The sequence below is a fragment of the Plectropomus leopardus genome, chromosome 11, assembly GCF_026936395.1.
Source record: "Plectropomus leopardus strain MGB_pleo_1.0 chromosome 11, ASM2693639v1, whole genome shotgun sequence".
In the NCBI taxonomy this organism is placed as follows: Eukaryota; Metazoa; Chordata; class Actinopteri; order Perciformes; family Serranidae; genus Plectropomus; species Plectropomus leopardus.
The window spans coordinates 37,715,252-37,726,360 of record NC_142186.1 but is presented as its reverse complement, the minus strand read 5'-3'; the positions used below and the strand labels follow the sequence as shown (position 1 = coordinate 37,726,360).

The window sequence follows — 11,109 nt, the reverse complement described above, 5'->3', positions numbered from 1 at the left end:
ATTGTGTTGATGAGAATGTTTTGGGCAAACAGATGGCAGCTGTCGGCGGCGCGGAGGCTCAGAGACGCTGTGATTGGCTGCTGAGAGCTGAGGGGGCGTGACCTTGGTGAGAGGAAGGTTGCTGGGCAGGGAGACGCCTTCCTGCGTCAGCAGCTTCTGCTCCTCGTCCGTCAGCTGCAGCTCCGGGTACAGCTGCACAGGAAGAGAAGAAGAAGAGTCAGTCCTCCAGCCAGCCGGCCGCCAGCGGCAGGAAGTGCGCAACAGAAACTCGAGTCTCACCGCGTCACCGTCGAGTTCGGGCGGGTGGACGGCGGCCGCGGAGACCACGGGCAGCTCGCTCACCACACACGAGTCCGAGAACAACACCTGAGAGCTCCACTCGTCTGCTGGGGGCAGGAAGTGACATCACAGTTACTGCTGACACCATCAACAGGTCTGACATTAACCCTCGCCGTCAGCTGATGGACGACAGCAAACAGAATGATCTTCATGACGTCACTCACCCAGCTGGATGGAGAAAACGTTTTCGGCTCCGCCTTCGCTCTGCACGCCGCCCACGCTGCTCAGGTCATAAACCACCTGGTAGATGGTCGCCGGGGCCGGCTGTGTGGTCGCCATGGTGACGGGACGCTCCATCACAGGCTCCTCGGAAATGCCGCTGTCGCTCTCAGACGACGATTCTGCTGGTGGCCCGCTGGGAAACACCTCGTTTGGGTCCACGCCGTGAAGGACGTCCTCTGATTCACTGTCGTTGAGCGTCTAATGGGAACATAGAGGGTTAACAGGCGGCGTCAACCGACCTCTGATGGCGTCACACTGATGGCGGCGTGCAGACTCACGCAGTCCGGGTCCAACGCCCAGTTCTGCAAGGGTTTGTCGGCGCCGTTGAGGACAAGGTCGCGGCAGGGGAACGGAGCGTGGAGCTGCCAGCTGTCCGCCGCTACACCGCCGCCACTCAGCTCGCCGCTCTCTGCATCCATGACCTGGAAGAGACGACGCAGCCGATATGACATCAGCTGTCTGTTTCCTCCTCACACACACACACACTCACACACACACACACACACACACACACATACACAAACTTGCTCACACACACACACACACACACACACACACACACACACACACACACACACAAATCAAACAGCAGATAGAGTCCATCTGCAGATCAGGAGAAGGATATCCTGGAAGGTACACACCTACACGCACCTGCGCGCACACACACACACGCACACACACACACCTGCGCACACACACACCCGGCCGCTGGTCGTACCGGTCTGACTGAACAGAAAGCTGCTCAGCTGCTGAACGTGTTTCAGTTTTTTCTTCACTCCAGAGAGACGAAACTTCCAAATGCTCAGGGGACAAAGTCAGGGGACAAAGTCAGGGGACAAAGTCAGGGGACAAAGTCAGGGGACAAAGTCTGTTTTATGATAATTTATAACCCCTCAAAGCTCATTTTCAGGTAAAAATTAACACTAGATGAAAACAAAAAAGGAAAAGGTATCAAACATTTACAAAATTCTTTATCAAAAATGATCAACAGAAGTAAAATAAATGAATGAATAAATGAACCCGAACACAAAATTTAATAACCCTCAAAGGCGTTTTAGTCTGTGTGAAAAGTATAAGTCTTTATTGCACCATAACTTTAAAAGTTATAGTCAGGATTCATAAATATAGCATATATGCTCAAAACTCAACAGGAAAAGCACCTTCAGATCAGCGACACAAATGAACAAATAAATAATGACAATAACAAATAACAATAAACCCATAAAGAGAGAAGCGCCACGTGATTAAAAGCATTCATCAGTTTGTGTTGTGACAATTGTAAATAAAGTTTGGTGGCTGTTTGTTTGTCAGCTGACTCTCAGTCTGGACTCTGGAGTCTGTCAGGCCTGATCCGGGTCCGGATCCTGGTCCAAATCTGCAGGAGCAAACACACATTAATGTTCCAACACTCACTGTGCTGCTCCTGCTGCTCCTGCTGCTCCTGCTGCTCCTCTCTGAGCCGCCGGTCCGGAGACACCGACACCTCCTCCCGCTGCTCTCTGCGGCTCACAGCTCCGGGTCCGGGTCCGGGTCCCGGTCTGAACCAGCACTCCACTTCCTCCTCTCCCGCTCCTCTCGTAGTTTCCTCTTCTTCTTCGGTGGTTGTCCTCGGGGAGCTCACAGGTAAACAGCGCCACCTGCCGCCAGGAGGCACGCGCAACTTTTCCAGGGTCCCCAAACGTCTCCGTGGACAACATTTCAAAACTTTTCCAGGACCCAGAACAGGTTTTCTTATTCTTGCCCGGGTCGGGGTTAGGGCGTTTTTTTTATTATTATTATTATTTTTAAAAACATTAAAGACATAAACTCAGCATCAGACACGATGCGTTTAAGGACCTCCAGACATTTAAACATCTGACAGTAATTTATGTTTTTACAGTTTCTGGCTGACACCTGGACTCACTTTGGGGATTTCTCAAAGAAAACGTGCCTTTAAAAAAATTAAAGAAAAATAAGCGTAAAAAAAATATTTTTTCTTTAAAAATATATAGAGACAAAATATCCCCAAACCTTTAAGATTTCTAAAAAAATTGAAAAAAAAAAAACAAAAAAACAAAAACAAAGAAAGAATCTCCAAACTTACAAAGTTAAAGGAAAAAAGATTGCTTTTGTTTTTATGAATTCACTTTTATGTTAGATTAATTTATATTTATATATATATATATATATATATATATATATATATATATATATATATATATATATATATATATATATATATATATATATGTACTGTTTTGACATGGACCCACTGCCTTATTTCAAATTGTGCATCCTTTCGTATTATTAGTTTGAATCTCACGCTGTCAGGAGAATCTGGCCGAGTCAAAACGAGAACTTTTGCTTCTGGAAAGTCACAGAACAAAGTACCAAAAGATGAAAATATTCCAGAGAAGAGTTACACTTAAGTACAGGACTGAAGTAGTAAATGTACGTGTGGGGGAATCATCAGAGTTTAAATATCTAAATTTTAAATATCTAAAAACTATCAGGACTATTTTAATCGCATGTCTTCTTTTCTTAAAACACAGGTTGATTTTTCGACGTCAGGTCCTCGTCTGCTCGTTGGCTCTATGTTCAGTTATTCTGATTATTTCAGTTAGTGAAAGATAAATAATGCTGTGATCTGGTGACTCCGGCACACAAACTCCAAAACACATAAGACTTTTTTTCTAAAAAGGTAAAATTTTAATCGTCAGTAAGTAAATTATTCGGCACAATCAACGTCTGACGAAGCAAAACAAGCGGAGGAGACAAAGAAAAGAAAAATCCAGAGGTGACTAAAAAATGAGTTAAAGTGTGTTAATCAAAACAGCTTCACCTGACCAGAAACATATTTACAAATCCTGATGCAGAAACAAAAAGCCGGAGATGTGATCTGTCATTAATACAGACAGTTCTGACGTTTGGTTTGGAGCCCAAACACCACGACCCAAAGTCCAAGTTCACACCGAGGAGGACACGAACCGCAGCTGCTGACCGCTCAAACATAACACGCAGACTATTACTGATTAACTGAGCTGAACACAGAACACGCGACAGCTGATGAGCCACCTGCAGGTCTACACACCGAGTCACGACTCACTCACAGGTCACACACCGAGTCACACACTGAGTCACAACTCACTCACAGGTCACACACCGAGTCACTCACAGGTCACACACCGAGTCACTCACGACTCACTCACAGGTCACTCAGGTCACACACCGAGTCACGACTCACTCACAGGTCACTCAGGTCACACACCGAGTCACTCACAGGTCACACACCGCGCCACCACAGGTCACTCATCACACACTCACAGGTCACACACCGAGTCACGACTCACTCACAGGTCACACTCCGAGTCACTCACGACTCACTCACAGGTCACACACCGAGTCACTCACGACTCACTCACAGGTCACACACCGAGTCACTCACGACTCACTCACAGGTCACACACCGAGTCACTCACGACTCACTCACAGGTCACACACAGGTCACACACTGAGTCACTCACGACTCACTCACAGGTCACACACCGAGTCACGACTCACTCACAGGTCACACACCGAGTCACAACTAACTCACAGGTCACACACCAAGTCACTCACGACTCACTCACAGGTCACACACCGAGTCACTCACGAGTCACTCACAGGTCACACACCGAGTCACTCACAGGTCACACACCGAGTCACGACTCACTCACAGGTCACACACCGAGTCACTCACAGGTCACACACCGAGTCACGAGTCACAGACCGAGTCACGAGTCACAGACCGAGTCACTCACAGGTCACACACCGAGTCACTCACGAGTCACTCTCAGGTCACGCACCGAGTCACGACTCACTCACGGGTCACACACCAAGTCACTCACGAGTCACGAGTCACACACCGAGTCACAACTCACTCACGAGTCACACACACCAAGTCACTCAAGAATAACACACCGAGTCACTAAAGAGTTACTCACCAGTCACTCACAGGTCACACACGAGTGACTCACGAGTCACTCACTCATAAAAAACACAATCATGTAGAAAACTGTCGAGTATGAAAACAAAGTGATATGAAAGTTTTGAAAAGTAAAAGGAGCTTTTTGTCGTTGCGTGACGTTCTGACTCTTCCAGCTTCAGACCTTCATGTGATGAGCTGCGAGGAAACAGAGAGCAGAGTTAAAGACGCCACAACAACCCAAAAATGACCAAAATTAACCAGTTCAAGTCCAACTGCCGACATCGAGACACAAGGAGGAAATCTAACCTTTGATATGTTGATAGATTTCTGTCTATCGAGGATATTTATCATAACTCAGAGGGCTGTAAATAATCATTATTTCCATAACAAATCAATTCACTGTTCAATTAATCGCTCGGACAGTTATTGTTCTCCTAAAGGCACAACCTCCAGTGGTTTGGACCGTCAGCAGGGAAAAAATTTACTATGTCTGCTTAAAGTATGACACAAAAAAAAAATCACATTTCTTAAAACTATCTCTATTTTTTTCTTTAAAAATCACCACAAAATTAATAAGAATAAAAATCTCCAGAAAAAAAGTAGTTTTCTATTAAAAAAAAACAATAAATAAAATTTAAAAAGTGAACACTTCTTAATAGAAGAAAACATGATATCCAGCATGTGATGAATTTATGATTTTTTTGATCAACTATTTAAAAAAAGAAAAGAAAACAGGACTTCCACAGCGGCGCGCTGTTCGTGTCGAGAGACTCACAGATTTGACCGTCTGTTTGATGAAGTCCTTCTTACTGCTCAGGTCCTGCTCCGGGTACGTGTCAAACACCTGAAACACACACACACACACACACACACACATATATGTTTGTATGTATGTTAATATAGAAGCAGAGGAGAGAGAGGAGAGAGGAGGAGGAGGAGTAGAAAGAGGAGGAGGAGGAGGAGGCTGCGTACCCTCTGGCAGATCTGCTTCATGGTCATCTCCTCCAGGTCGGCCTCCTTCAGGAGACTCTGCACCGTCTCCCTCAGCTGCTCGTCACTCGGACCTTTCTTGATCATCTTGATGAGCGGCTCATCATCGTCTGAACTGTCCTCTGCTGCAGACACACACACACACACACACACACACACACACACACACACACATACAGAGAGAGAGAGAGACACACAGAGACAGAGACACACACAGAAACACAGAGACAGAGACACACAGAGAAACACACAGAGACAGAGACACACACAGAGACACACAGAGACAGAGACACACACAGAGTCACACACACAGAGACAGAGACACACAGAGAAACACACAGAGACAGAGACACACACAGAGAAACACACAGAGACAGAGAAACACACAGAGACACACAGAGACAGAGACACACACAGAGACACACAGAGACAGACACACACAGAGACAGACACACACAGAGACACAGAGACACAGAGACACACACAGAGACACACAGACACACACAGAGACACACAGAGACACAGAGACACACAGAGACACACAGAGACACACAGAGACACAGAGACACACAGAGACACACAGAGACACACAGAGACACACAGAGACACAGACGCAGACTTATTTTTCTGAACTCTGGTTTTGTCATCAGGTCACCATCATCGCTTTGAGGCTCCAACACAAACAGCAGCGTCATCAGGATCAACCAGTGGATGATAAAATCCTAAAACACGTGTAAATCACGTCTGAAACACGTGTAAATCACGTCTGAACAGCTCACCTGTGTTGGTGTTGTTCTTGCTGTTGCTGCTGCTGTCTGCCTTCTTGGTTTTGGCGGCAAATTTGGCCGGAGCAGATTTCTTTTTTTTGGGCTGTAAAACAAACAAACAAACAAACAAACAAACAAATATCGGCTCAACAACATCACAAGACGTCTGAGAGCGCCACCTCTGCAAGCATTGAAGACGGGATGAAAAATGAAGAAAAAACAGGAAGCTGATGACGATAAAGGTTATTTAAGGTTATGTCAGACCATTTTTCGGCCCTGAGGAGGGACCGATGGTTTATTTTGGCTTCGGGGAGGACAGGCAAGTTCAAACGGCTGGATTTTGGATTTATTTTACTGTCCATTTTTACAAAAAATACTGGTCCTTATTTTTTTTCCTTTACAATTTTATTTTACGATTATTTTTTCTCCTTAAAGAACACATGCCTTCCCTCCATTTATGGGCCAGAATCCGGACATCAGGAAAAAATAACAAACTACAAATATAATTCAATAAATAAACTGAATTTGGTGTCACTGGGAACATTTTCTCAACCATTTTAAATCCTTTTGTTTTTTAAACAGCATTAGACTTGAGTTTTACCTTCTCATCAGCTTCACTGTCGGCGTCGGAGTCAGAGTCGTCGGAAACGTCCTTCCTCGCTCTCTTTTTCGGAGGAGCCGCCTTCTTCGCCGGCGTCCTCTGTCTTTTCACTGGGGCGGATTTTTTGGAGGCCGACTTCCCTCTGCCCGACTTTGATTTGGGAGACTGACACACAAAAAGTTTGAGGATTAAGAGCCGAAAGGACGACTGAATGAAAAGGTGAAGGCAGCCGGCTTCAACAACTAGTTTCCTCATACAGTTTGTGGACGTAGTTTGGTCGAGAGAAAATAGTTCCTCCATCAAACTGCTCAGAACGAGCAGTGTGGACGGACTTCCTGCAGCTGACGGCGCCTCACATTTAACACTTTACGGATTTAAGACCAATTTTACAACAACGAAAACTCACAATCAATATTTTGCAAAAAATAACTATTTCACCATAAAACATGATGATAATAAAGGATTAAAAACGTCAATAAACGGTGATTTGTGTAGAGAGCCGCTGATGAGGTGTTTCACCTCCCCGCTGGCGGTGGGCGGGGCTCAAACCATCTCCACTGATAAGCTGCGCTTCAGGTTAGAGGAAAAAGGTGCATTTTCTTTGAGTTTTGGGGCGAAGCGTCCCTTCAAACAGATAGCAGATTGACTGTTGCTGGACAGCCTCACCTCATCATCTTCATCATCGTCCTCCTCCTCTTGGTCCTGGTCTGCAGACTGGTCTGACTGGTCAGACCGGTCCTCCTCTTTCTCAGAGGGTTTGTCTTCTGTGTCCGAGCCCTCGGCCTCAGCTGAAGCGCCCGCCTTCTCGTCCTCCTCATCATCGTCCTCGTCGCTGCTGGAGTCCATGACGATGGCTTTGGACTTGCTTCCCGTTTTGGACTTTTTGGGACTGGACGATGAGCTCCGGGGTTTGGGTTTGCTCTTCTTCTTGGCGCTGGCCTTCGAGTCGTCGCCTGACAGCTTCTTCTTTGACTTCCTCTTTTTCTTGACGGGCAGACGCTGCCGGAGGACAAACAGCACAAGAGATGAGGACAGGAAACCTGAACATTTCGTTCTCTACTCGACTTTAAAAAATCCCTCCTTTTGTTATTCTGCTAAAATATGTCACTTCAATTTTTTCAGTACATTTTGGGGAGTAAAATATTTAAAGAAGCATTTCATTGATACAAAAAGTGTCAACACACTGAAGGACGGAAACCAGCTGGGATGAATCAGAGCTGGCCGCTCACCTTCCCGCTGTTTTTGGGTGAGATGAGGAAGGTCAGGATCCTGTCCACCAGGTCCGAGTGTGTTCCTTTCTTCTCCAGATCCAAAACGCCGCAGACGACTTTCAGTTTGGTGTTGGTGAAATTCGAGTTCCTGCATTCAGAGACAAAGACAGAGACGGTCTGATGCCGCTTCCCGTCTTTTTCAAGTTTCTCTCTGAATCCACATGAAGACTGAGGAGGAAAAGAGCCTCCACACAGAAACTTACTTTAGGAGTTTTTCTCGTTTTTTGGAGTACTGTTCGCTGTCGGCATCAAAAGGGAAGCCGTTAAACAGACGCAGGTTCTTCTTTAAGGTGGCCATCTGACGGAGGAACACAGTTTGTTTTGTTTACAGTACAGAGAGAAACGGGTAGTACAGCACACATTTATCCCACGCAAAATGAAATGAAAAAAATGAAGAAACTCTGGTGATTAAAAATAAATAAAGACAAGACAACCAAAACACTGTCACATACTGACTCATATTAAAGCTACAGAAAATAAACTCACTGTTACGTCACGTTAATGTCGTTTCATTTATTACACACAACACATTTCAAATTCCATGACTTTTTCAGGTTTTCCATGACGGCAAAAACCCTGTGAAACACCGCTCACTGAGCGCGTGTCTCCGTCTCCTCCTCGGTCGCCCAGCGGTTCCTACCTTTCCGGGTCTGTCGAACAGGATGGCGTGCAGAGGCTTCAGGTCAGCTGGCTTCATCTTGGTGATCTGGTAGCCGGTCCGAGGAATGTCTCCTAATCGATCTCCGCTACCTGAGATTGCGGGAACCAAACAAGCCGACAGTTTTTACACACGAACCAGCGAACGCCTGCGAAGCTCACATTTCAATGCCAAATATTCACGTCAGGCAATCTAACAGTTAAAAACCAGAAAACCGCCAGCTGTATCTGTCTTTGTTAAATATTTACCATCTCCAATCTTGAGCTTCTCCTTTTGCTTCGGTGCCTGAAAGTCGAGCCTCTCCACGCTCTTCTTTGTTCTCTTGCCCTCTATAATTTCACCCACAGCTGCCACAACAGAGTGAAAATGATAAATAAATCAGAACTACCGGCGTCTCTCGGCTAAAGAGGTATTTCACTGCTGCTGGAGAGACGCTCTTTTAATAAAACTGCTGTCTCTACAAGCACAAAGACACACATACTTGTGAAATTGGTGCTACATGAGCAGAGAAAACGGAAAAGGGCTGAAGCACAAAAACTCCGACTACCAGCCCTTTGGGCTAGGGTTAGATGATATATCATAACACCGTTTACCAGATATTTTGGAGCTGCTTTTGTTGGGACTCGACTGGTCGTTCTGTGACGCGTCCTGCTGGTCCTCCACTTCCTCCTCTGACACCGCAGAGCTGTCCATCGCTTCCTCCGCCACGTCGCTCATATCTGCAGGGGCTCGGCCTGTCCGCTTTGTCCTAACAGATTCACATCTTTATATCACCTGTTCACTCACAAAAGTTCAAAACTTTTCCATGACTTTCCAAGGACCCCACAATTTTTTTTCTTGCCCCAGTTGCCCGTCATTTTTTTAACATAAAATTCAAAATCATGATGTGTTGAACGACCGCTGGAAATTAAATCCACCAATTATTACTGTTGTTAGAGTTTCTGGTTGTCATTGTTGTGGTTTTTCAGGAAAATATGCCTTTCAAACATTTAGGAAAAACATAAGACAAACACATCCAAACTTAAAAAAAAAACTTCTAAACCTGTTTTCAAAAAATAAAATTAAAAAGGTTCCAGTTTTCTTTAAAAATCATCAAAACTTAAAAACCAAACAAAAAAATCATCAAAAAATGAAAAACAAACACAAAAAAAAATCATCAAAACTTTTTGGTTTCTATAAAACTCACAAAAACGAAATCAAAAAAGAAGAAATGAACGCCTACATTTTTTTAAAGGAAACACACCTCCTGAACCCACTTCCTTTAAGTTTTCTATAAAAATTGCCAAGAAAATTTTAAAGAAAAAAGTTGACAAAACCTTTAAAAAGGACCAAAAAAAACTACCCCCCCCCCCTTCTTCTGGGCCTGTTATCTTATAATAACTATAACATTAATAATAATAATAATAATAACAATAAAGAAAAAAACAGGACCCCGCCCCCCAGGAAATCAATCAAAAAATTAACTTTTAACTTACAGTAATGTAATTTAATTTATTAAACATTATATTTCCATGATTTTCCATAACTTTCAATGATATTTACTAGTTCCATGACTTTTCCAGTCCTGGAAAACTTCGCCATGATTGGGCGGGGGGTTAAGGGGTACTTCAAGTTAAAAATCAGTTTTTCAGGGTTTTTCATAAAATAAAAGCATCAGAGCAGAGCTCGTTGGCTCCTTCACAATAAAGCTCTTTGGCGCGCTTTAACTTCACTGTAAACTTGTTAGCTGCTGTTCAGTTAGCTCGCCGTCACCTCCGGGGCTCAAACCGTCTCCGCGGACCCGCCGGCCCCTGCGCCGCCCCGGGCCCGGTCGCTCTGTGAGCCGGTGTTTACTGTTCAACGGCGGCAAACAAACAAACAAACAAACAAACAAACAAACAAACACACAGCGCGCACGGTCAGGTTTGTTAGCTAGCGCTAGCCGCCTGCTAACTGTTAGCTGCTGTTAGCTCCGCTCAGTCTGCCGCTAATACACACACACACACTCACACACACTCACACACACTCACCGCCGGGCTGCGGCCGGTGTCCCGGGGTTTACCTGAGCAGCAGGGCCGGTGTGAGTGTCTCTGTCCCGCGGTGTCCCGCTCTGTGAGCTGTCACTGTCTCCGTCTGCTTTTACCTGTTTTTATTTTCATGATGGCGGTTTCTCCCCGGGGCGGGGCTTACTGCCGCAGCCGCTCCGCTGATTGGACCGAGGACTGATGACGTCACCCTTCTTCGAGTTGTAAAAATGTGGATCCAATACGTCACCGCTGCGTCAGCGCCCCCTGTGGTGTTCCCACAGACTGTACATAAAAACACACATATGGACA

At 45.4% G+C, this 11,109-nt stretch overlaps 2 protein-coding genes and 1 long non-coding RNA gene across 9 annotated transcripts in view; 1 reads left to right on the top strand and 2 right to left on the bottom strand.

The window, feature by feature from the left end:
* creb3l4 (cAMP responsive element binding protein 3-like 4) overlaps positions 1 to 2,247 on the bottom strand; it is a 7,941-nt gene extending 5,694 nt beyond the window's left edge. Inside the window, exons 1-5 of one of the 4 annotated variants that reach the window (XM_088084848.1) lie at positions 1,975 to 2,247; positions 840 to 983; positions 504 to 759; positions 280 to 386; positions 103 to 192 (exon numbers count right to left, since the gene is read on the bottom strand). In XM_088084848.1, the coding sequence (XP_087940974.1) occupies positions 103 to 192; positions 280 to 386; positions 504 to 759; positions 840 to 980 (594 nt within the window). In that variant the 5' untranslated portion in view covers positions 981 to 983; positions 1,975 to 2,247. The remainder of the gene's footprint in view (positions 1 to 102; positions 193 to 279; positions 387 to 503; positions 760 to 839; positions 984 to 1,974) is intronic. The other 3 variants (XM_088084849.1, XM_088084850.1, XM_088084851.1) reach the window with 3 other exon arrangements.
* A 1,385-nt stretch (positions 2,248 to 3,632) lies between these two features.
* LOC148188360 (uncharacterized) lies at positions 3,633 to 4,276 on the top strand. Of its 2 annotated transcripts, none has more exons than XR_015778037.1 (3): positions 3,633 to 3,790; positions 3,897 to 3,998; positions 4,078 to 4,276. It is a non-coding gene; the product is annotated as an uncharacterized LOC148188360 (long non-coding RNA). The 2 variants fall into 2 exon arrangements; XR_015778036.1 differs by having other exon boundaries at positions 3,897 to 4,032.
* On the bottom strand, positions 4,031 to 10,994 carry dek (DEK proto-oncogene). 3 transcript variants are annotated; one of them, XM_088084845.1, is made up of 12 exons: positions 10,836 to 10,994; positions 9,388 to 9,542; positions 9,043 to 9,141; positions 8,777 to 8,886; positions 8,340 to 8,434; positions 8,095 to 8,224; positions 7,532 to 7,864; positions 6,866 to 7,030; positions 6,277 to 6,367; positions 5,480 to 5,622; positions 5,283 to 5,351; positions 4,031 to 4,702 (listed from the first exon to the last, which is right to left on the bottom strand). In XM_088084845.1, exons 2-12 carry the CDS (start codon positions 9,509 to 9,511, stop codon positions 4,691 to 4,693), a joined length of 1,371 nt encoding a protein of 456 aa, XP_087940971.1. In that variant the 5' UTR covers positions 9,512 to 9,542; positions 10,836 to 10,994; the 3' UTR covers positions 4,031 to 4,690. The 3 variants fall into 3 exon arrangements, with proteins under 3 accessions (XP_087940971.1, XP_087940973.1, XP_087940972.1); XM_088084847.1 differs by having other exon boundaries at positions 5,480 to 5,619; XM_088084846.1 differs by having other exon boundaries at positions 10,804 to 10,960.
* Between the last annotated feature and the right edge of the window lie 115 nt (positions 10,995 to 11,109).

Bases quoted from the DNA above. Each gene is read 5' to 3' on its own strand.
- dek (XM_088084845.1), bottom strand. From the start codon at position 9,511: ATGAGCGACGTGGCGGAGGAAGCGATGGACAGCTCTGCGGTGTCAGAG. The intron at 7,865-8,094 runs GTGAGCGGCCAG...GTCCTCCGGCAG, and splicing joins CACCCAAAAACAGCGGGAAG to CGTCTGCCCGTCAAGAAAAA. The intron at 7,031-7,531 runs GTGAGGCTGTCC...TTTGTGTGTCAG, and splicing joins ACGATGATGAAGATGATGAG to TCTCCCAAATCAAAGTCGGG.